Here is a 23,282-nt window from a genome sequence, read left to right as displayed (position 1 = left end):
AACAAACACACTTGTGAAGAAAGAAGCATCAAGCTTAGAAAAACCAAATAGGGATGGGCTTAATATTTCAATTGGAGACCAGCAGATAATCCTTGCTTACAGGTCCTATGGATAGGTGGGGACAAAATTCCAGAAGGTAACAATGGCAATCAACTGGATCACAACCCCAAAAAACCCTCTACATGAATGTGTCCAGGAAAATTACATTGAAAAAAGATATCAGTAAGTCAATCAGCAGAGTTGGTAAAAGGCACAATGTCATATCTGGCCAGCAATCATTTTTAACACATTTCTCCATCCATGTATCTATAGCTAATTTCTAAAAAAAGGAAGGAATGGACGTGCTAGCTCTTTTGCAACCTCCATGCATTGATCCAGCACTGAAAGACCTGAATAGATGCGATTGCTTTAAAAAGTCTCTGTTATACAATCCCATCTGTATCCTGTCTAGGATTTAATATTTCTCCTTATTTTCTCTTTCCCCAGTTCTATTTTGATCAATTAATCCAGTGTTTTTCAACCGGTGTGCCGCGGCACACTAGTGTGCCGTGAGACATGGTCAGGTGTGCCACGAGGCGGTTCGCCCTCCCCGCTATTGCCCCCCCCCCCGCCGCTATTGGCACCCTCCCACGGGAGGCCGGCAAAGGTTGCTTTGAAAGTCGGCCCCCTCGCGCCCATGGCTTCTCGTCGCTTCCCCAAAGCACCGTCGCTTCCCCGAAAGCGCGCTCCTCATCTCCCTGCCAGCCCGCGGGGGGGCGGGGAGGCGCCGGCAGCAGAAGGGAAGGGAGCCGCGACCGCCCCTGCCTCCCCACGGTGCCTCCGGCCCCCTCGGCCTTTCGGCGCTGCCCCCCGCCCGCCCCCTCTCCTCCTCCGCTGTCTCCTGCCTTTCGGCGTGGCTCCTCCCGCACCCGGAACGCAGGAGACAAAAAATGGCCCAACTCTCGTTCTCTCTCCGTTCTCAGCGGAGGCCAGCGAAGGTAATATTCAATGTCGGGAGCGCGCGGGCGGTTGCGCGCGCTCCCTACCCCCCTGCTAGCCGCTCGGAATATTCAAAATAAGAAAAACCTTCGCCGGTGAAGGCTTTTCTTATTTTGAATATTCCGAGCGGCTAGCAGGGGGGTAGGGAGCACGCTCAAACGCTCGCGCACTCCCGACATTGAATATCACCTTCACTGGCCTCCGCTGAGAAGAACGGAGAGAGAACGAGAGTGAGTGACAGCAACAGACAGCAAGATAGAGAGAAAGTGAGAAAGAGAGAGAGAGAAAGGGGGGAGAGAAAGAGATAGCAAGAGAGAGAACAAGAGAGAGAAAGAGTGTGAGAAAGAAAACAAGAGAGAGAGAGAAAGCAAGAGAGAGAGAGAAAACAAGAGAGAAAGTGAGAAAAAGAGAGAAAGAGGGAGGGAGAGAAAAAGAGAGAGAGAGAAAGAACAAGAGAGAGAGAAAGAAAATAAGAGAGAACAAGAGAGAGAGAGAGAGAGAAAATAAGAGAAAAAGAGATAGCAAGAGAGAGAGAAAGCAAGAGAGACAGATAGGGAGAGGAAAGGAGAGAGAAATGAGAACAAAAAGGGGAGAAAAAAGGAGAAATGATTGAGGCAGAGAATGAGAGGAGAGAGAAACAAAAGAGAGAGAGAGGGGTGATTCTTGAAGCATATGGTAAAAAGCACCCAAATAATAAGAAATGCCCCCCAGCCCACACCTCTTTTTGAAAAGAATAAAAGAGAAACCCCCCCAGCCCTCAACTGGTTTTGGAAATGGTTCCAGTGTGTATACACACACACACATAAGGGGGGGAGAGAGACAGGGATGGAAAAAGAGGAGAAGTGAGAGGGAAAAGGAATGAGGGAAAAAGGGAGGAAGGGAGAGAAATTACAAACATGAGAGAGAAAAGGGGGAAAGACAGGAGAAGTACCCAGAAATGAGATATAAAGTTGAGTAGGGATGATTGATGATTGACAGTATTTATAAGGGGATGTTACATGGGATTGTATATACGAGGGGGTTATGTATGTATGTATGTATGTATGTATGTATGTATGTATGTATTTATTTATTTATTTATTTATTTATTTATTTAATTTGTGTCATTTTGGTTGGTGGTGTGCCCCAGGATTTTGTAAATGTAAAAAATGTGCCGCGGCTCAAAAAAGGTTGAAAATCACTGAATTAATCAACCTAGATTCCTGATCACCCTTCCTCCTCTGTTTTACAGATCAAGATTAATGAAATCAGAAGCTCTCAGATGTCCTACTGTAGCCTTAAGGAAATTTGAATAGCTTTGGGAACAATTTTCTCTCCATGTTTGGGGTGGTGTTGAGGGTGCTGAGAAAGCAAGTTGCTTTCTGTCTGATTATAAGAAGAAAATGTTCTTCTCTTGGTATTAGGATTTAACCAAAGGAACAAAGTGGGATAAAGAGGCACATTCTTGACACCAAAAGCAGGCATTATAAATAAATATGCTTTGGCTAGCAACAAGGTTCCTTTGGAACAAGGAAGGACCAATGAAAATATTTCAATCTGCTTGGATGCTGGAAAAATTACCATATCATATTATTAATGTGAAACAAGTTTTGCCCTGATCCTATCTCAAAATTTGGGATGAGCAACCGGGATGTCTGCCAATCCAGGGAAGTAATAAAAAAAGTCATAGGAATTGAAAGAGATCCCACCAACTTTTATTTATTTATTTATTGAATTTATATCGCTGCTTATTTGCCCACGGCGACTCAAGGTGGCTTACAGAATATAAAAGCACATTTAAAACAATGAAACTAATAAAAGGAATAAATTAAATTAATATGGTATAATATAATACAATCACTCCCCGCTCCAGCAACAGCAGATCACACGAGCCATTTATTGGGCTCCATCCCATTCAGGCCCCCTGGCAGAACCAGGTCTTCAACATCTTCCAGAAGAATATTAGAGTGGGGGCCATTCTAATTTCTGGGGGAATGATGTTCCAGAGAGAGGAGCCACCATGGAGAAGGCCCTTTTTCTTGGTCCCACCAGGTGTATTTCCCTCAGGAATGAGACCCACAGCATTTCCTGCTGCCCCACTCTAATGGGTTGGGTAGATGTGACTGGCAAGAGATGGTCCTAAGTCACAAAGTGCTTTAAAGGTGACAACCAGCACCTTGAATTGAACCTGGAAGCAGATCGGCAACCAATGCAGCTCTCACAGGAGAAGTGATACATGTGCACAGCGAGATTGGCATAAAACAAGGTGGGCCACTGCATTTTGCATCAACTAGAGCTTCCGGAACTTATTATCATTTTTAAATTTTATCTTATGGATGGGATAAATTCTCTGCCCCTCCCCCTTTTTGGTGCAATTTTGATAGCTTGGTGGGTTACTGAGTTTTACTTGGCTGAGCTGCATCAACAATAGCATCCTTTGAGGCCTTTAATTGCTATTTGTTTTGATGCTCAGAAATAAACTAAGTTTAGGAGATGCTGGTATAGGATGTGCTACCAAACCATCTCTAGGTACTCCCTGCCCCTTAGGAAAATATAAAAGATGGCAAAAGTTGCAAACACAATGAACCATGGACTTCCAAAATTCTGGAGAAAAAGATGTGCAAATGTTAGTCCAGGAGTGTTTGTGTACTGGGTTCTTAGCAAATCTGTAATTCAATTAAATTTGTATGCCACCCACTCCCAAAGGATTCTGGGTGGTTTATGACAATTTAAAAAAATGTAAAAACAGTTTAAAATCCCATTAATACAATTATACCATATCATGCAATCTTACTATGGCCAGAACTAAAGAGGTGTCAATTGCTCATAGCTCCCAGGATTGCTGGCAAAGGGAGGTTTTCAAGGCTTTTAGAAAGCCGGTAGAATGGGAGCAGTATGGATCTCGGGGGTGGGGTGGGGTGTTGTTGGTTCCAGAATGCTGGTATATTGATAAATATATTTTGATAGGGATATTTTGATAGGGATATTTCTGTAATTCTCTTAATATTTATTCAATAATTCAAAGCAGCCAGGGTTAAATAGATGTACTATATAGGCATGCATTTAAAAAATAACCCTTTGCTAATAATTCGTGCCAACTCTTGAAAGGCTTATGTGATCCCACCACCAATCCAAGGATGTGAAAACAGCTGCGATGATAGATAGGACCATGATTCGTACACATTGTGTGCATTACCGTGTCACATTGGTCCATCTCTTTGATAGGTATACTCTGTGTTTGTTATACTTTATGATGGAAATGTAATGTAGCACTTTTATGACCATTTCTGCAGTAACTCTGTTCTCTGTAACTCTTTTTTTTTTTTCACTTGTAACTTTTTATTGCCAGGGGGATACTTGGATGGAACCTGTAATCTGTGCTTCCCTCTTGTGGAGAAAGGTGAAGTAGCAGTCATTGTGCCCCACTCCACCCCTGAATTTAAATAATGGTGAGTTATAACACTGTAGAGATTATTTTCAGGGAAAGTCTATGTCAATCCAGATAGGTTTTAAGGTTCCCCAAGTCTGTTTGTTGTTATGACAGAAATGATTGTTTCATTGATCTTTTTAAAAAGTATTTATCATAAAAGATACAGTTGGGTGTAGTGGTTAAGGGAGAGGGGCGGCATATCAATCAATCAATCAATCAATCAATCAATCAATCAATCAATCAAGCAAGCAAGCAAGCAAGCAAGCAAGCAAGCAAGCAAGCAAGCAAGCAAGCAAGCAAGCAAGCAAGCAAGCAAGCAAGCAAGCAAGCAAGCAAGCAAGCAAGCAAGCAAGCAAGCAAGCAAGCACAAAAGTACTCTCTTTCAGCTGAGCCCACCTCACAGGGTTATTGCTGTGGGGAAAATAGGAGACTGGGACATGAGGTATACCACGTTTCAGTTGGACAAAATAAAGTATGAGAAGTAAACCAACCATAATAGTGGAATACAGGGGATGTATTCAAAAGCAATTGTATTCCAGAGCGTTCAACCAGTGGAACAGCTTGCCTGCAGAGGTTGTGAGCACTCCAACACTTGGGACTTTCAAGGGGATTTTGGACTGCCATTTGTCTGAAATGGTAAAGGGCAATGATGCTGAACCTATGGCACGTATGCCACAGGTGGCACGGGGAGTCATATCTGCTGGCACATGAGCCGTTGCCCTAGCTCAGCTTCAACATGCAAGGTTTCAAACTTGATAGCAATAGCTATTTACATTCTAGCAAATTAATCAATATTCCATCTTGCGCAATGTGACTACACCCAAGAGGACAACAGAATAGAACAAATGTTTTCATCATCTAGATAGGAATATTTTTGATTCACAATTTCTGGTGTCATCATGGTGTAGCTTTGACTTTAACCCAAGGATACTCCAAACTCTTTTATCTTTATCTCCCGTGAAAAAGCAGATACTATTGACTCTTAGTGGAAAAGTGATGTAAAACAGGAGGGGACCCTGATGAATTAAGGATAATGGATCCTTAATCCCCCTGGAGAGTCGTACTGCCCCCCCTCCTCACCTTCTGCAAGGGTCTTAAGACTTATCTATGTCTCCAGGCTTGGGGCGATTAGACTCTATCTCCCCCCTCCTCCTGGTTGATGAATGTCATGTATGGTTGTTGTCTGAGTGGGTACGGTTGATTTTTAATAAAATTGAGGATTATAGATTAGATTATTTAGTTTTAAATTAATTGGATTTAGACTACTGTATTATATGTTGTAAGCCACTCTGAGGCCTCGGAGAGGGCAGTATATAAATAAAATAATAAATAAATAAATAAATAAATAAATGAATGAATGAATGAATGAATGAATAAATAATACTGATGCTCAGGTATGCCATGAGGTGCCCTATATCCTCCAAGACTTGTGTAATAATAGGTTTTTGATCCATCTCCATCTCTCTGTAGGTCTTTTGTCCACACCCACTAATACTTTGAAAGTTCCAAAGAATACATTGTAGTTCCAAAGAAAGTCAAAATGATTTCTGCTTAGTAGCAGGCTGGCCAGTTTTAACCCACGTATATGAAACACACAGACATGTTTTAGGCCATGCACACAGACTTAACTGAATGCATAACTTTATTAAATAAATGCTTTGTCATAAGAAAAGACAAAGATCAAAGAGTAACATAAATTATAAGTTGAATAAATAGTATACAGCAATCTTCACCTTTTAATAAAATGTGAGATTCTTTTTTTTTAAGTACAAAATGCTAAACAGAGCATTACACTCCTCATCCATTGTCAGTTTTTTTTACTTCACAAACTGCATTTCCCCCCCACTGGTAAGAGTATGAATATTCTTGTTTACTGCAAAGGAAAACAAAAACAAAACAGCCACAGAACTAAGGTATGTATGTATGTATGTATGTAAAGCTATTAAAAGCTACTGTAAAATGTGTAGTGGATAATGGGTGTAATGAAAGTCAAAAAACAAAACCAGGCAGGAATCTCGGAATCTTGTCTGTTCACTGTGCTATCGTGGGGTGTAATTATTTGCATTGGAAAGGCTTAAATGGGGCAAGGCTGGAAATGGAAGGACTCAAGTTTTGGGGCATTAGCCAAGCAGTTCTTAACAAGAAGGCAGGGTGGGTGGGGAGCTGGGAACTGGGGTGACTGGCTTACTACATAAGTTATCTAGGCTCTGTCAAAAGTGGAAGGAAGGAAGGAAGGAAGGAAGGAAGGAAGGAAGGATAGAGAGAGCTAAAGTGGAGAAATAGTGCAGTCCTCCTCTTTGAACTAGTGGTTTCAAAATACATTTGTCCACCACAACACTGACAAAGGATCTCTGGCTGCAAATAGGTTTGGGCTATTCTAGAAGCTGCCTGCCTTTTTTTTTGAATATTATCAGCTGCAGTGTGACTCTCTAGAGAAGACGTCTCTTGACTTGGTGCTTTCCAGATACATTGGAACCCTGATGCCATGCCAGAGTGTTTTAGGATTTGGAGATTGTTAAGACACATCTGGAGAGCCTTCAGGTTGGAGAACCTGTTAGAGGTCTAGGTGTGCTCCTAATCCAAGTTGGCTGATGATGCTCTTGGAGTTCAGAATTTACTGCCTTTGGTGCCTCCATAGCCTCCTTGGCACTTCCATTCTTTATACTTCTGAAGGGAGCTTCCCCCACTGCTTTGTCTTTTATCATTTTTCTTACCTCCTCTCATTGGGATTTGCTCCTCTGATGGGAGGAGGGTCATGCATTTTGGGGTGGGAAAACAGGGGAGCCTTCTCCCTTTGGTCAAGGATAAAGATGGGATTAGAAACAACAGGGTTGTTGGCCAAAGTGACTTGCATCCCTTTTCCTCCACTTAGGGCAGGGCTGATCAAATTGTTTTGGAGCTTGGGCAGGTAATCTAAAAGGACCTTTCCTTCGCAGGAAAAAAAGGAAGATGATCTTTACCCTGAACCAACTGCCGGAAACATCTTTATCTTCTTTGAAATGGCTGGACTTGAAGGTAAAGGAGATTAACAGGTGGAGAAAGAATAAATGTTAATTCTAAGGATAGCTGCCCTCATGGGGAAGAACCCCCTCTCCAAATTTGCATTAGTCACCTTTCCTAGAATAACTAAAGCTTGCACGGATGGCTTTGAAAAGGATCTCCATTGCATTTCTAGATTTTAAGTGCTGGGGCAAGCAATCCAGTGAAGACTTCTATGGGTTAAAGTCTACAATGGTGACCTATCCTCCAGGCTATTTAAGTCAACAGATGTAAGGGAGGTTCTACTACAGCTAATGTACTTGGGTTGGTTTCTCTTTGTTATCTCAGTCAGCCAAATAATAAGATGAAGGGGGCTATCCTTGGAGGAAGTCAACTAGTTTCTGAAACAGCTGTGACATAAATATTGCATTAGGGATGACAAAGGAACAGCTACAAGGAGAAATTACTCCCCCAAGTCACTTCCCTTGATAGTAGAATTTGTCTTTATGAGTCTCACGGATGGGAAGACCAGTGACCTTCCTCAAGTCTGTTTATGGAGGAAGAAAAGTAATATTTTCATGCACTTATTCAAGTGTCAAGGAACAACATATCAAGGATGGTAGGGGGAGAGGAAAAGGAAATTACATGGTTTGAGTTAAAACTAGGGAAGGAAGGAAGAAGAGTTTGAGTTACATTCTTTCGTCTTAAGTAATTTAGCATGAATTTGTATCTCAGACTGACACTTGACAGTAATTTTTCTTTCTAAGTTAACAATGATTTCTCTTTCTAGGAAATGCAGCCATATAGAAGGATTCTGGACACTCTTAGAAAGCTATTGTTGTCAGGATACTTTGGAAAGAGCTAAGCAAAAAACCCGCAACCCTATTATAGTAATAGAAACCCAACATGACCTGTAAATTTGCCTCATTTACTTTTCTTGTGTGCCTAGTGGATCATCTCCCACTTTACGTTCTAGGCAGATGTGCCTGCAGATGTATATAACTCATCTTCCCTTCTTTAAGGCTTTACAGAAAGGGGTGTTGATTTTAGAATCCTCAGTCTTTCTCTCTCTCTTAAAACAATCATGTGTGCATGGGAATAAATGCTTTTGTTAAGAGTCTCTGCTCTATAAAAAACAAAGAAGGTCAAACAACCGATCCTTAGGCAGGGTCAGTTTCATTTAAAAGGGGACCAAACTTAAACCTCTACCAGCAAACGTCTGAAGCTAGCAGATATGACATACAAGAGAAAGACTAGTCTGGTCTAGTCCAGTTATAATGGATGGAAGGCAAAGGGATTTTCTAAATGAACTTCCTCTGTAAATGTCAGGCCCAGAGTGAAGATAGGAATAATCAAGGCAGCAATTGGTCACTTGAAGGAATTCTAAGTTACTCTTTCACAATATTAGGTCATTCCATCCCTGTGAACGCTGGCCATTTTTCCAAATAGACCCCTGACTGGCTATTATGGTTTAGTGATGATTGATGGGGGTTGGATTTAACTCTTCCTAATCCTCATAAAAGACCTGACAGAAAATCTAAATCACACACAAATCTCTTTTACTTGGGCATAAATTACCACAGATGTTGGCAAAAAAAGTGCCTCAATTTGCCAACGGCACAGATCCTCTTCCTCCTTTCACCATCACAGCGATACGTACTCTTTTCATGCATGGTATAACTTGGGATGGAGAAGTCCAGTCCTACAATTTCTGGATTTGTTATGTAGGCCAACCTTCTCCTACCTGACTCCATTGATGCCATCCTAACAGGAGAGCTTTTCCCTGGGGATTTTGAGGATCATTGTCCCAATACTTTTGAGAGTTGCCACGTTGGAGAAGCTGTCATTATTTAGCATTAATGGTCTCTAGCATCTTAACTCTCACAGAATTTGAAAGGAAAGCTTAGGCCTTTGACTAATTATAGAGCCAGCAGAATATTTCAGGGCTTTCTTAGAAAAGAAGAGGACAGAAACAATTCAACCAGCTACCAGCCCAGTGGAGATAGTAAACTATCCTCTATCCTAAAGCAGGATGGGAAGGGGGAAAGTACTTGGGTACAGCTGTCACAGTAGCAAATATTTCAGTCAAAAGTACAGTTCAACCATTTGTTTGTATGAAAGCTCATGATAGGCTGAGCCTCAACTCTAAGAAGAATAGCTATGAAATCACTGCTGCCAAAGCCCAGGGAAGATGACAGATGGAGCACTTAGAGGTGACAATTTCTGGAAATAACAAATAATTGGATCAGATATCAAGACGTGGGACAAATGGTTAGAGCTGAATTTTCCATTCATGGTGGATAGTAACCAACAACTAATCAGACTTCAAACATGTATACACACTGAAGAAATAAATATTTGCATCCATCCTTCTAAGGAGAGGATTTTGCCCATCTACCTTCTGCTTTCATGGTGAGGCCAAATATCCCAATTTTCTTGCCAATTCCCATATCCCTGCTAATGCCAGATATTCATTAGCTTTCCAATGTAGTTTTAGAACCTAGTTGAATATTAGTAGTGAAAGGAAAGGGGCCAAGGAGCAAAACCCAACACAGTCACTTGGATGCAATAGCCAATCCTGTCGAGAGGATTTCTTATTTCCTTTCATCTATGTTAGCTGTGAGCATTGTGCATAATGGGTGTTTTCTGGTTTTCCCATCTGTAGCACCCTTTCCAGATGCTGGACAGTTATGGGCTTGTTGTTCCTGCTCCTAGGAAGCCAGCTTTTTTCTCCCTGCTTTTGATCAGCACTTGGCTTGGAAGTACTTGCAGTCAACACCAGCAAGATCCTCAAGTCCTTTAGAGTCCTCTCTTGGAAGGGAAATATATTCAGGACTGTCTTATATTGGCTAATCAGATCATGTTGGGCCAATATTTCTTGCTGGCTGCTATTTCAAGGATTCATCCTACAACAGAATGGGAGTTGTTCCTTCTTGTTGTTGCCTTGCCTTTCATTGTTATGGGCATTGGAGAACAACAACAACCTTGTTATGGCAGTGTCCATGGAAACATAACAAAGAATTAAAGCAACAATTGTAATTACAAAGAAATTAAACAGCTTTAGTGGTCTGCCCAAGCCTGAACGTCAAAGCTGTTGAACCAATGGTCTATGCAAGTGGTTGTATAGGTTTGGTTTCTCTTCCTTTCCCGACAGAATCCCTAGGTTTTTCACAGTGGGGCACTGTCAAAAATTAAATAGATGCAGCTTCTCCCCAGGACAAATAACACATTAGTGTAGTAGATCAAATTTTCACTGTTGAATTTCTGCCTACTAAGCAGCTGTTAGAGATGCCGAAGTTCTGTCAGGAGAGAGAGAGGCCAGGGGAAAAAGGGCCACTCACTCAAGTAGGCTTTGAAATAGTAGAGGCTTCTGCCCTACAGAGACTTCTCTAAATATTGTAGATATCGGGAAGCGGTAAGACATTTCCCTTATTACAGATCATGTTTACATTTCTAGCATGTGTAATTTTATGAATCATTAGCTAGCCTCTTGGAATTTTCATTGTAAAGGGCATTCGGGATATCGTAGTGAAGAATCGGGTGTCCTTCCAAAGTTTAAAAAAGCAAAAGGATCTTACTGTTTTAGCCTGTCAGAAGGTGGAAATCCACAGGTGTGTTTATAGAAGCAACAAACATTTCAGGCTTTAAGTGCCTGCAAGACGCCTGGCAAACCACTGTTGGCCACTGTTCCTGCAAATACACAACTCTGAACACCTTTGACTCCAAGTAGCCCCTGAACAAGTCGCCGGGCCTTCATGCACAATTAAAATCAAAAAGGCTTTGCTTGTAAGGAAATGGGATTGTTCAATCGAGAACAAAAGAGTAAACATCTGTGCACACATCTGTATTTACATAAGAAAGGACTGTACAAGACACTTTAAATAATCAGGTTGAACCCTCTTGCTGTCCCGGGAAAAGTAACCCACTGAGGACAGTATGTTTTTAATTCTTAATTTTGCTTCATCCCACTATAGGATTTTGTTGTCATCTGACCTTTTGCTTTTTAATAAAAGGGAAGTCATAGAGGGCAAGGGCACCAGCACACGTTTAGTCCTTGTTAGGGGAAAGAGAGAAATGAACATATTTTTTTTAAAAAAGAAGAAAGAAACAAAAACATGCCCAAATAGATAATAGATAATGAGAGGCCTGCTTGTCCTAAGAGTTGGTTGTTTAAACTAAGTACTTTTAAAAACAAAACAAAAACTGGAAAGGCTTTAAACTGCAATATCAAAGACAGGAGAAAAGACATTATTATTCAAGTGCCTCTGAAAGCTTCCTAGGTCAGTGATTCTCTGGGTGGTAGGCTAGAGTCAAGCATGGTGGCCTATGAGCTTCTTGATGGCCCTGTCGCATGGAGGTGGGAATCATGGTCTCTCTCCTTCCTTCCTTTCCTTTCTTCCTTCTTTCCTTTCCTTCCTTCCCTTTCGACTCAATGAGTTGCCTTTTCTCCTTCAGTCTCTGTCATTGCCACTGAGAGAAGCTGATGACATCTGCTGTAGATTCCGAGGTCCACAGTTCCTTAAATGAGATGAAAGGATTCAGTCTTTTGGGGCATCGTGAGGTGTGGGCGGGTGATGGGTGGGGAAGGGCTCTGGCAGAAAGAAAGGCCACCAGGATCTTCATTCTGTGTTTCCGCTGTCAAAGTTGTGACACTGCAGGTCTCCAGCTACATAATCAGTTCCTGGCAGCTTCAATCCATACTTGTCCACACACCAGCACAGGCCACGTTTTCGGCCCCGAGATGGTTTGCACTAAAGAGGGGAAGGAAAAGGACCAATAGTGAGCAGGAGGTTAGCTGGGCTGCCATTTCTAAAACACCTGATTTACCTTGCATGGAATTAACCTGAACTTTCAACTTGTCATCAAGCTATCAGGAGAGGAGGGCAGAAATATAAATTCAGCTCGTTACTTAGCTCAGCAGGGCTGATCTTATAGAATATCCCCCCCACCCCAAAGGTCAGAAATTCATTTATTTGGGGTGCAGGAGAAGGCTATGCAGTGCACCTCTGAGATAGGGAGTGCATAAGGGCACCATTGTGCCTACTGTCCCTGTCTTACTGTCCTATTGTCCAAATTTACCTGTACTTACTTTGCTTTTGTTTATGTTCATACCAATACCTGCTATCTTGTACATGTTTTGACAAAATAAATAAAAATAAAATAATGAATGAATGAATAAACAAACAAACAAACAAATAAATGTGTACTCTATAAGCCGTCCCGAGTCCCCTGGAGAAGGGCGGCCTAGAAATTTGATAAATGAATGAATGAATGAATGAATGAATGAATGAATGAATAAACAAACAAACAAACAAACAAATAAATGTGTACTCTATAAGCCGTCCCGAGTCCCCTGGAGAAGGGCGGCCTAGAAATTTGATAAATGAATGAATGAAAGAATGAATGAATGAATGAATAAATAAATAGTGATTGGCCTCCCATCTAACACAGGAGAAAAGGTATCCTATCTGACACTATGCATGTACAACAATTGCAGTGATTCTGAATCTAAAATGTAGCCTTCTCACCATTATTTTGTTGGGCTTCTATAACTGAATGAATTTAACTTCTCTCTTAGTTATGGCCTGTGATTCAAAGTTCCAAAATGACGGTGGGACAAGAAGTTTCCCATTGATGGAAACTCAAATCTGGTGTCTGGCTTGACAATGAAAAAATAATAATAATAAAAAAATATTTCTTTATTTCTTTGTCCTTATCCACAAAGCACACATTTTTATTGTCAATCTAGCAAGAAATAATACCTGTTTCCTTTTATAGAAACCTTTCCTGTCACAGTTGGGAAGGTGAACAGCTCGAGGGATCATTCGCTGGCTAGATTTGAGCTCCTGTAATGATGCCTCCATTTGCCGGCGGCAAGGGCCCTGAAGAAAGAGAAGCAAACATAGAAAGGTTGGTTAAGGAATACCAAGAAACTCGAGGCTAAAGTAGATGAACATAGAGCTTCCAACTTGGGGCTATATTAACCAGAGTATACTCATAGGGACATCAATCTTGACACTGGCTCAATTTATCTGAGTGTGCAGACTAATGTTGTTATTTATTTAAAGATAGTGACCAACGTCAGTGGACTCTGGGCCACTTTTTACAAAACTGAAAAACAAACAAACAAATCAGCTAAAAACATAAAATCAGAGAGACAAGCCGTACTAAAATGATCTGATAAACAAGATGAATAAATCAAAACAGAGGGCATTGAACAAATAATAAAACAAACAAATAAATTGAAGATTTAAAATAATGGTTTGGTTAATTTTTATATTGTTATAATATTGTTATGATAATCGAGTTTGGTTTTTTCTTTGTTTATTTTGCTTTTTTCCCCTTTTTCTCTTTTTTCTTTCCCTTCTTTTTTGAATTACAATTTTCTTTCTTTTTTATTGTTTGTAGTTAATAAAGTCTTTTTTCTTATAAGGGTTTTGGAGAATACATAAGAAGGAGGAGTAGGCACTATGACATATCTGAAGTACTAAAGGAGAAGGATATTAATTTAACAAGGTTTAAAGGAAATTAATCTTGAATTCAATTAGAAGAAAATTAGATACCTGGATGACAGGTCCCTTCCAACTCTGTTGTTGTTGTTGCTCTTGTATTATTATTATTATTATTATTATTATTATTATTATTATTATTATTATCATCATCATCATCATCATCATCATCATCATCATTATTAATCTGGTTCTTATCCAGGTAATTCATAAAAATGTTGACCAATACTGCCCCCAAAACACTTCTGATTACTGTTTCCCCACTCCATGTTGAGCTTTAAATGTTGTCTTGCTGGATGTCCACCAACTCTATAGTTTGCCTCATAGTATTCCGTAGTATTCTGGGTAATGGCCTCCACTCCAAGTAAAGGTAGTGGGAGGGAGAAAAGCAAGACAGAAAGATATAGAGAAAGGAAGATTTAGAGGTCTTAGGAAGGATAGCTCTTACCAATTCGAATTCTGGTCTTAGCTCCGGAGCAGCAACTCGAGGGTGTGCAGTATTTTCTGCTCCACCCACAATCTTAGATAAGGTTAATTTCTTCTTGCGGTCTTTCTTCACTGCCTCTGCCTTTAGCTCGGAGTAGCGCCCGAGTCCCTTGTTTCTGTACATTTTGGATGAATAGGTCTCCTCAGCCATCTCAGAAGTGGTTGGTTCTTCATGCTCCCGGGATTCCCTTTCTAGATGGGAAGAAAAACAAGAAAGCACATTTACAATTTGTGTTTGGACTTGTCACCTTGCTCATCAATGTATTGAATTTCAAATGGGGATCGCATGATTTTGGAAAACTGCAACTGATCAATATGCCGACTGATGGGCAGTCTAATTTTGATCACACAAGTATGGCGATGCAGTAATAATTGTAAGTTTGAGGATTGGTCCATAAATTGTTTCTTTCAATGCTGCTTTAGCTTCAGACATTGGCTATGTGACCACTGAACCTCATTCAAACCCACTGGACCTCATTCAAACAGATGAAGATGAAGCCTCACAGACAGAGATTTATGCACCCAGTTTTGACAACAAATTTTTTGGAAGATATAGTTTAGACAATAACTATAGTTTAGACAATAGTTTAAACAAGCTATTTAAAATAAAGACAACTTGTCAAGACCCAGGACATATATGCAGCATACCAATCTTAGCTATAGGTCTTTTCCTCCTATCTATGTACTGTGACACATTGAAATCCATTCATTTTTATAATTGATACTTGAGTGTTGTTAATGTGATGGACCCATTTTGATCATCAACTCTTTGTTTCTTACCTTGTCCACTTTAGTCCTCAAAAAAAAAGGGGGACGAGAGGAGATTTTACAGTGAACTTAAATAATTTAAGGTGAACTTAAATCAAAACTCCCTTGCTAAATTTGTAACGATGATTTTTCCATTTTAAACACAAATTATTGAGGATGGGGGGGGAGTGGTATTTCAGAGAAGAATCACATGATATCATTAAAGGTTAGAGTCCAGTACATAGCCTGCCATGTGGGGCTCCTAGAGATGCCTAATCAGCAAAGATCTAGACATTGACATTGTCTATGTTGGATGGCTTGCTTTTGAAGAAGATGGTCCTTGCCCATCAGACAAGCAAGCTGTGTTTGTGGCATCAAATGGCAACTAACATGTGAGACTTGTTGCATTTTGCACCAAGTGCAATTTCTGAATTGTCTTTAAAGGCAGCAGCATGTTAAGGTCCTGAAATTATCCAAAGGCAATAGTCCAACCAAATGGCGATGAGAGAGGGAATTACTACTGCATGGTCATCCTGCTTCAGGTAGGCCTACAGCTGGTGAGCCAACTGAAGTTGGCAAAGGCTAGTCTACCCCATCCAGCAATAGCTGTGACCAGTGTTCCCTCTAATTTTTTTTTTTGAGGGGGGCGGAAAAGTATGGTGTCTGAGCGGCAGTCCCTTCGGGACTGGGTGGCACAGAAATAAACAAATAAACAAATAAACAAACAAACAAACAAATAAAAACCCCACCCTGTTTTGCCTCAGAGAATTTCAAAATAAAATACTGTACTGTGTGTCTATAACAGTGAGCTCATAATAGGGCAACTCTATCAATATCAAAATGCCACTTAAATAGTTTCTCTCTTCCTTACTCCCATTCTTTTTCTTTCTCTTTTCCTTCCTCTCTTTTTTCTATCTGTTTCTCTCTCTTCCTCTCTCTCTCTCCTTCCCTCTCACTCTTTCCCTCTCAGCTTCTGGGCAGGTTTGGAAAACTCTGAGTTAATGATGATTTTTAAGTGAGCGATTGCTCACTGCTCAGCTTAGAGGGAACTATGGCTGTGACCTTGGAAAACACCCCTAGATCATGAATAGGCTCCCTTCAGGATAGTGCCTCCCCATCAAGAATTCAGCTCTGGAACGCCCATCAGTGTTTAAATCAATTAACCTCTTGTGATCTCTCTCTCCACTGCAGGATATGCTTTTTTCTTGAGGAGAGGCTGCCTGCCAAGCCGGTGCAGAAGTTGGTGATAAATTAATGGCTTGCCACAGTATCTATAGAAGGCCTAATGATATGGGAACTTGAGAGCGGTGATTTTCATGAGGGGACAGATGCAACCACAAACCATTCTTTCGAGTGGTTCAAGGCCATACTATGCCCACCCACCTGGGTGGAAGTAGAGGAAGGACTTGCCATGTTGATACAATCTGAGTGGGCAATGTGACAAGTTTGTGGATGAAAGACAAGGGATGTGAACTTTCCACTGGGTGGGAAACTCAGATTCAGGTTTCCCAGTGTAGGTGCCAGGATGGCTCCGGCAATAAATTGGGACTTTGAGGAGTAGTATGACTTGGACTCTGATTTAATTTGGATGCTACCTGAACCTTGACAGTATTTTGGCTTCAATGGACATTCCCCAGCTGAATTTACCATTAGCGGGAGTAACAGTGTATATTCTGTCAAAGGGATTAAAAAATTTGGACCATCAGAATTTTTTAAAGTCAATATTTCATTTTGAGATCTCCTCCAATGCAAGCAAATAGCAAACTTTTAACATGGATGGCATGGGGGAGGGGAGAAGATCCCCTCTCAAGCGTGTATTCAATAAAAGTATGCAAAAAAAGAGAGAAGCATTTTACTATTGGGAAATATTTGCATTTAAAAACAAATAACATGCACACACGTTCATATGTTAGGAAAAGTCTATGGAAAACTGCACTAATTTACATGTTTGTGTTTTTGTGTATGAGAGAGAATATGAGGGAGGGAGGGGAGGGAAGTTAAGGAATAAAACTATAAGGAATTAACAGAATTATCCCCCCTCCCTCCCAGTTCTGATTTTGGCTTACTGGCTGACCCAAGAAGTTTCAAAGCAGACAAATTGCTGATACCAGCCTCTTGCTAATCCTCCGTATTTGATCACTAAAAATACATTGCCACTTAAAAGGAATTTTACTTTTCTGAGTTTCATAGTCTAGCTGGCAGTTGTTTCTTGTCCAGGTATTTGTTTTAGTTTTATTTTCCTTTCTGGAAAGCAGTTCACATTTAGTGGCTTTTCCCATGCTTTTGTGGCAGTGAATTCTAGAAGTAAAATACACCCCACCTCTTATGTTTTGTACCTGATCCCTGCCAATACGATGTCTTTAATAGATGGTCATTTTCAGAGCTCCAGGGTGGTTTATATATAGGAGCAACTTGGTGACAGCTATACTTAGCTAACTTATGACCTTTAATATGGCTCTTAAAGCAAAAGAGGGTTATTTCTGGTTCCCAATTTAAATGAATCTTAACTTCCAGAGTCTATGGAATCCTCTATTGACCATGTCTACCCCTTGAACAAGGAAGAGGGGCATGGGCAGCACAAGCTGGTAACAGGGAGAAAGAGTAGAAACATGGCTTTCTACATCTATATATCCAAAGCAATAAGAGTTTTCTGAACACTCTCTCATCTCCAATTGGTGCTAATTTTGCTGCTCATTTCCAGAAGGATTTTCTTTCTAGGCAGACATGGCCAATAGGCATTTGATCTTTGGATCTGGCTTCCTCAGCTCCATCCAGATATATGGGCAACACAACCCTTTAATTCTGTGGCATTTGGCTAATCTCTCCAGGTTGAGAATATTGGAGTACAGTTTATCTCAAAAGCGCAACCTGGGAAGTATCCAAGATGTGGAGCTTGAAAATCTTTATGGGGAGGAGATGCTCTTGGCCACAATAAGATTATCTAAGTAGCTGCAGGGTAATCTGAAGCAATTAGACATTTCTTACTGTAGTCTTGAGAATTCTAGGACACCGCAGGGGAAAACCCTTGCAGGGAACAAGTCAGTTTTGAGCAGTTCAGACTTAGCTAACATGCTACCGTGTTTCCCCGATAGTAAGGCAGTGTCTTACTATCTTTTTACCCCCAAAAGCCCCACTGTGTCTTACTTTGGGGGTATGTCTTATATTGTCCTGGGCACCGGGGCCGGCTCGTCTTCGGGCTTTGGCGTCCACCCACCCCCAGCCCCGTACCGCTTTACGGGCCGGACGATTGGGGGGGTGGGGGGGACGCGATGCAAAGGAAGTGAAGGGGACTACGGGTGCCGGGAAGGCATGGAGCCACGTGCGAACGTCGCGGCGCGCGTGTCCTTTCAGACCCCCCCCCCCCCGCCGTTTCCCGCCTCCACTGACAGGGTGAAGGTAGCTGTTCCCGGAGGGCTCTTCTTGCCCGGGTTTTTTTTATGCGCCTTGCCCGCCACCGCGCCCTGGCCTTTGCCCAGGGAGCCCCGCTAAGCCTTCTGCGCCTGACTCGGCGAGGCGAGAGGGAAGAAGGAGAAGCGCAAGTGGATGCGGAGCGCCCGGGAGGCATTTATCCGCCCGGGAGGCATTTATCCGTCCTTCGCTTTGACGGCGCTGGTCCGAAGCGAGCCGAGCAGGCGGACCAGCGCCGTCAAAGCGAAGGACGGATAAATGCCTCCCGGGCGGATAAATGCCTCCCGGGCGCTCCGCATCCACTTGCGCTTCTCCTTCTTCCCTCTCGCCTCGCCGAGTCAGGCGCAGAAGGCTTAGCGGGGACCAGCACCGTCCTTTGCTTTGCCAAGCCGGGGAAGAGGCGGTGGCGCCGCGGCAAGGCGAAGGACGGCGCTGGTCCGAAGCGAGCCGAGCGGAGGGGAGCGCCGTCCTTCGCTTCGCTGCCACCGCCTCTTCCCCAGCTTGGCAAAGCGAAGGACGGCGCTGGTCCCCGCTAAGCCTTCTGCGCCTGCGGCTGGGGGCATTGCCCGGGCCCTTCCAGTAGCGGCTGGGAAAAAAGCAACAGAGCAGCCCGCCCAGACCCGAAATGATCCCGTCGCTGCCGCCTGCAGAACCTCTACCGCCGTCCAACCTCGGGGAAGGAGGAGGCGGGCTCCCTCTCCCCTCCCTCCGCCTCCCTCCACTGTGCTCGCAACTGGCTGCCCTCCCGTCGGCAGCCGGGTTAACGAGAGGCTGGGCTGTCAGCCTCTGGGAAACCCGGCGTGCCCGAAGGGGGTCTGCATCTCGGAGGCATATGCAGAGCGCAGGTGGCTGAGGGAGGCGAGGCGAAGCGAATTCAGGGCGCGCGAAGGAGAAGCCGGCTCTCAAACCGATCGGATTACCTTCCGCGCCTTAACATTTATTTATTTTTTCCCCACCTGAGCGGATGCACCGGGACTCGCGAATCCGGTCTGCTCAAAAGCAATTTAGATCGGGAGATAGGAGCCTAAAAACACTCTTCTTTTTTTTCCTTTTTCTTTTGAATACTTCCGTGTTTCCCCGAAAGTAAGACATATGTCTTACTTTCGGGGTATGGCTTATATTAGCCAACCCCCCTGAAACCCCCCATATGTCTTACAATCGGGGGGGTCTTACTATCGGGGAAACACGGTAGCTATGGCCTGCCTTGAAGAAACCCTAATTTTTGTTATTTTCTGATAACAGCTAGCATTATTGCACATGGTCCATTAAGTAGTCACCATCCAGAGTTCGTAAAGAGTTGGACAGCCTACAAATCCCATTAATAAATAAATTAATAAATAAATAAAATAGTCTTCGGAGACATCAGTTAATTCAAAATACTGTATACTGATGGGCTAGAGGCCAGGAAAATATTTTTCGTAATACCGAAGGCACTTCTCTGACTTCTAATCATAAAAGGATGTTCCTTGACCATATTTGTTTTTTATTGTAGTCTGGCATTTGGGTTATCAGCATCATCTTATATGGAAATTTAATAGGCAGTTTTATAGGCATGGAGATAAAGCGGTGAAAGAATACATCGCCTGCTCTTCCTACACTATAGATTGCTGGTAACGGCACAAAAGCAGCAAAAATAGTGGCAATACCTCCTTAACCTCACCTAATTTAAAAAAAAATACAAATTTGATTATTCCCATCAAGGATAACGTGCAGTTTTTGTCTGAGATTTGTTGTTTTCTTAAGATTGGATCTAACCTCTTCTCCAGGAACCTCAGGGATCCTAAACATAGACCTCCTTTCATATAGGGGTGGGCTTCTAGCCGGAAGGCTAAATTGGGCTTGCTGCGGGGGCTCGCGAGTGCTAGCAGGGCCAGTGCAATTTTGCTTCTGCACCTGTGGAAATAGCAAAATCGCACATGGAGTAGCAGGTGTGCCCGTGATTCGGCAATTTTTTTTTCTTTCGCGCATGCCGTAATACGGGCATATCTGTGTCTCCGTGCACGATTTTGCTACCTCCACAGGTGCAAAAGCAAAATCATGCTGGCCCTGCTAGCAGTCACGAGCCGCCACGGCAAGCCCAATTTAGCGCTCCTTCTAGCAGCCCGCTCCTGCCTTCATGTTACCTTCACAACAACCCTGGGAGGTAGAGGTGGGAAGCAGCTCAAAATAATCTCTAAAATTCAATGATGGCAACCAGATTCAACCCTCTTTGATCATAGGCTTATGCTTTGACAGCGACGACACAGTGGTGGGTTCCTGCCGGTTCAGACCAATTCTATAGAACTGGTAGCAGGGATTTCCCCACGCTCACTAAACCAGCAGCGATGGCTGACTGGCCATGCCCTCCAACCGGCACTCTCGATGGTGACATAGGTACCGCCATCTTGTTTTTCGCTTCTACGCACACGCAGAAGTTTGGTTTTCTGCAGTGAACATGCGCACATGCGCACACCCACACACAGCGCAAGGAAGCAAACCAGCAGTGAGGCTCTTCTGGTACATGTGGGTGCATCTCTTTTTTGTTCTTGTTGCTTTCAATTTCAGTGGTGTTTCCTGGCAACTGCTCATACTAGTCCCTGCATTTTTCTTGGCAGGTTTTCAGAAGTGCCTGCTTTCTAGGGCTGAGGGTGGAGAGAGAGGGAGGGAGGGAGGGAGGGAGAGAGAGAGAGAGAGAGAGAGAGAGAGAGAGAGAGAGAGAGAGACTGGCTCAAGGCCATCCAGCTGGCTTCATGCCTAAATTTAGACTAGAACTCACCATCTCCTAGTTTTTAATCTGGTACCTTAATCGCCTGAAATTAGTTTGGCTCCTTAAATTTCACCTCATGCTCCAAATATACCTGCACTTGTCCAGATTTTATTTTAGAGAAAGAACCCAACCCAATTCAAGTTTAATCAACTATGAGCATGCATCAACAGTTTCTTTGCTTGTTTTAAATGAGTGTTTATTTGTAGGCTCAGCCACCATTTTCTGAGATAAATCAAATGCTTAATGGAATTGCATGTGCCCTCCCTCCCCCCCTCTCTCTCACACACATACACCAGCACAATGAGAAGCAGAAAAGTAGTACTTTTATGCAAAATTTCTTTCCCACGGATAGATCATTACCCCGCATCCTGAAGAGGGCACCAGAGGCATGCATAACATGCCTGAGAAAAATCATATGGTTATAAATAAACCAGGTTATAAATTACTGAAAAGTAAACTTGGTTATAAATTACTGAAAATATAAACAGTTTAAAACTGGAATCTGTCGGCAAGTTGCAGCGGGGAAGCACTGGCCAACTTCTAATTCCCTTTTGGGTCCTGACATGAAGATACCAACGGCTTCCAAGAAAAACGAAGAAACAAACATACATACAAACAAACAAACAAACAAACCCCAAGGTCTACTTTGGGAGGCATGATATAGGGGTTGTAAGGCTCGGAAGGGTTTTTACTTTGGTGGGTTTTAACTTTCCTTCTCTAAAGCTAGTCCATAAAATCCTTGGCAGAAATTCTGGCTTTAAATCCTGGAAGATTTCAGATGCCACAAAAAAAGCAGATGTGTGTGTGTGGGAAGAAAGAATGTGTGCTCCAGCATGTTGGAAGGAAGAAAAGTCTTCCTGGGCATGCCTTTTGCACAAATATATAAATGCTTCTCGAAAGCTGAATAGCAGTCGATGAAATCAATTGCTTTTGCTCCGGTTAGACCTCAGCCTGTGCTTCTAAAAAGATACGCTGCCTCTGCACATGGATATTCCATATATGGTTTTTATCACTGACAGATGTAGCCATCAGGGAAAGTCATGCAGGATACTTCAGCAACATCTTCTGTGAAAGAGGCTTGAGGAGTGACAGTGGCTTGAACTGTGTGGGTTTCTTTGTACCTGTACTCTCATGACCTTTCCCCATCTTATTCAGCAGTGTAAGTGGACCTGACCTACTTCCAACTGGTTCAAAATACCTGTGTTTGTGTGAGAGAGCGAGAGCGAGAGCGAGACAGATAAAGTACCCACTTTCCTTCTTTCCCATCTTTAAGCTACCTAGGGAGCAGACTGGATATACACAAGTATAATCTGCATGGTGTGCAAATTAGTTACCATATTTTAAAACTTCTCCATTACAACAGTGTCCTCCACAAAGCTAACACTATAAATTAGGGAGGGGGGGAAAATCCGCAGTAGTAAAGAGGTTTGCTTAGAGTGAGTAAAAGATGATTCCCTGTAAGCAGATTAGAAAGATGACAAGGTCCATTTCTTCCCAACTACCTTTGCTTACTCTCCAACACTGCAAGTGATTTGAAGAAAGAAACAGACTTAGAGTCTTCCCTAGAAACTCTGAAAGTTCTAACGAGTTTTATACCAACTTAAAACATTGCATAGATTCATTGCAGTCAAAGTGGTTCTGACCTCCAAGGTCCCTTAAAATTCTGTTGTTATTGTTGTTGTTGTTGTTGTTGTTGTTGTTGTTGTTGTTGTTGTTGTTATTATTATTATTATTATTATTATTATTATTATTATTATTATTATTATTATTAAATAAACTAGTTGGTTTAAGCAAGATATCACACGGCTACAGTATTTATTTTGCTGAGATGGACATGGAATTAGTCCAGAAGATGACTTGGGGGAAAGTTTCAGTTTTCCCCCCTGGGCAAGATAGCATCATTTAACAAAAGTTCCAGCATTCTTGCTATGAAGAAAATAGGCTTTGGAGAAGACTGGAGATTGGAACCCTGGATTAAGTTATGATGTAATGACAACAATGTCTGAGCCTTGGTGGATTG

General features: G+C 42.3%; 1 protein-coding gene across 1 annotated transcript in view; it reads right to left on the bottom strand.

Annotated features, from left to right (window-relative positions):
- Positions 1 to 5,990: 5,990 nt before the first annotated feature.
- IGFBP5 (insulin like growth factor binding protein 5) overlaps positions 5,991 to 23,282 on the bottom strand; it is a 51,518-nt gene continuing 34,226 nt past the window's right edge. The window contains exons 2-4 of the mRNA XM_070729777.1: positions 14,324 to 14,553; positions 13,129 to 13,248; positions 5,991 to 12,117 (exon numbers count right to left, since the gene is read on the bottom strand). Of these exons, the coding sequence (XP_070585878.1) occupies positions 11,986 to 12,117; positions 13,129 to 13,248; positions 14,324 to 14,553 (482 nt within the window). The 3' untranslated portion in view covers positions 5,991 to 11,985. The remainder of the gene's footprint in view (positions 12,118 to 13,128; positions 13,249 to 14,323; positions 14,554 to 23,282) is intronic.

Source organism: Erythrolamprus reginae, chromosome 1 (genome assembly GCF_031021105.1).
Source record: "Erythrolamprus reginae isolate rEryReg1 chromosome 1, rEryReg1.hap1, whole genome shotgun sequence".
In the NCBI taxonomy this organism is placed as follows: Eukaryota; Metazoa; Chordata; class Lepidosauria; order Squamata; family Dipsadidae; genus Erythrolamprus; species Erythrolamprus reginae.
This window is presented reverse-complemented; position numbering and strand designations above follow the sequence as displayed.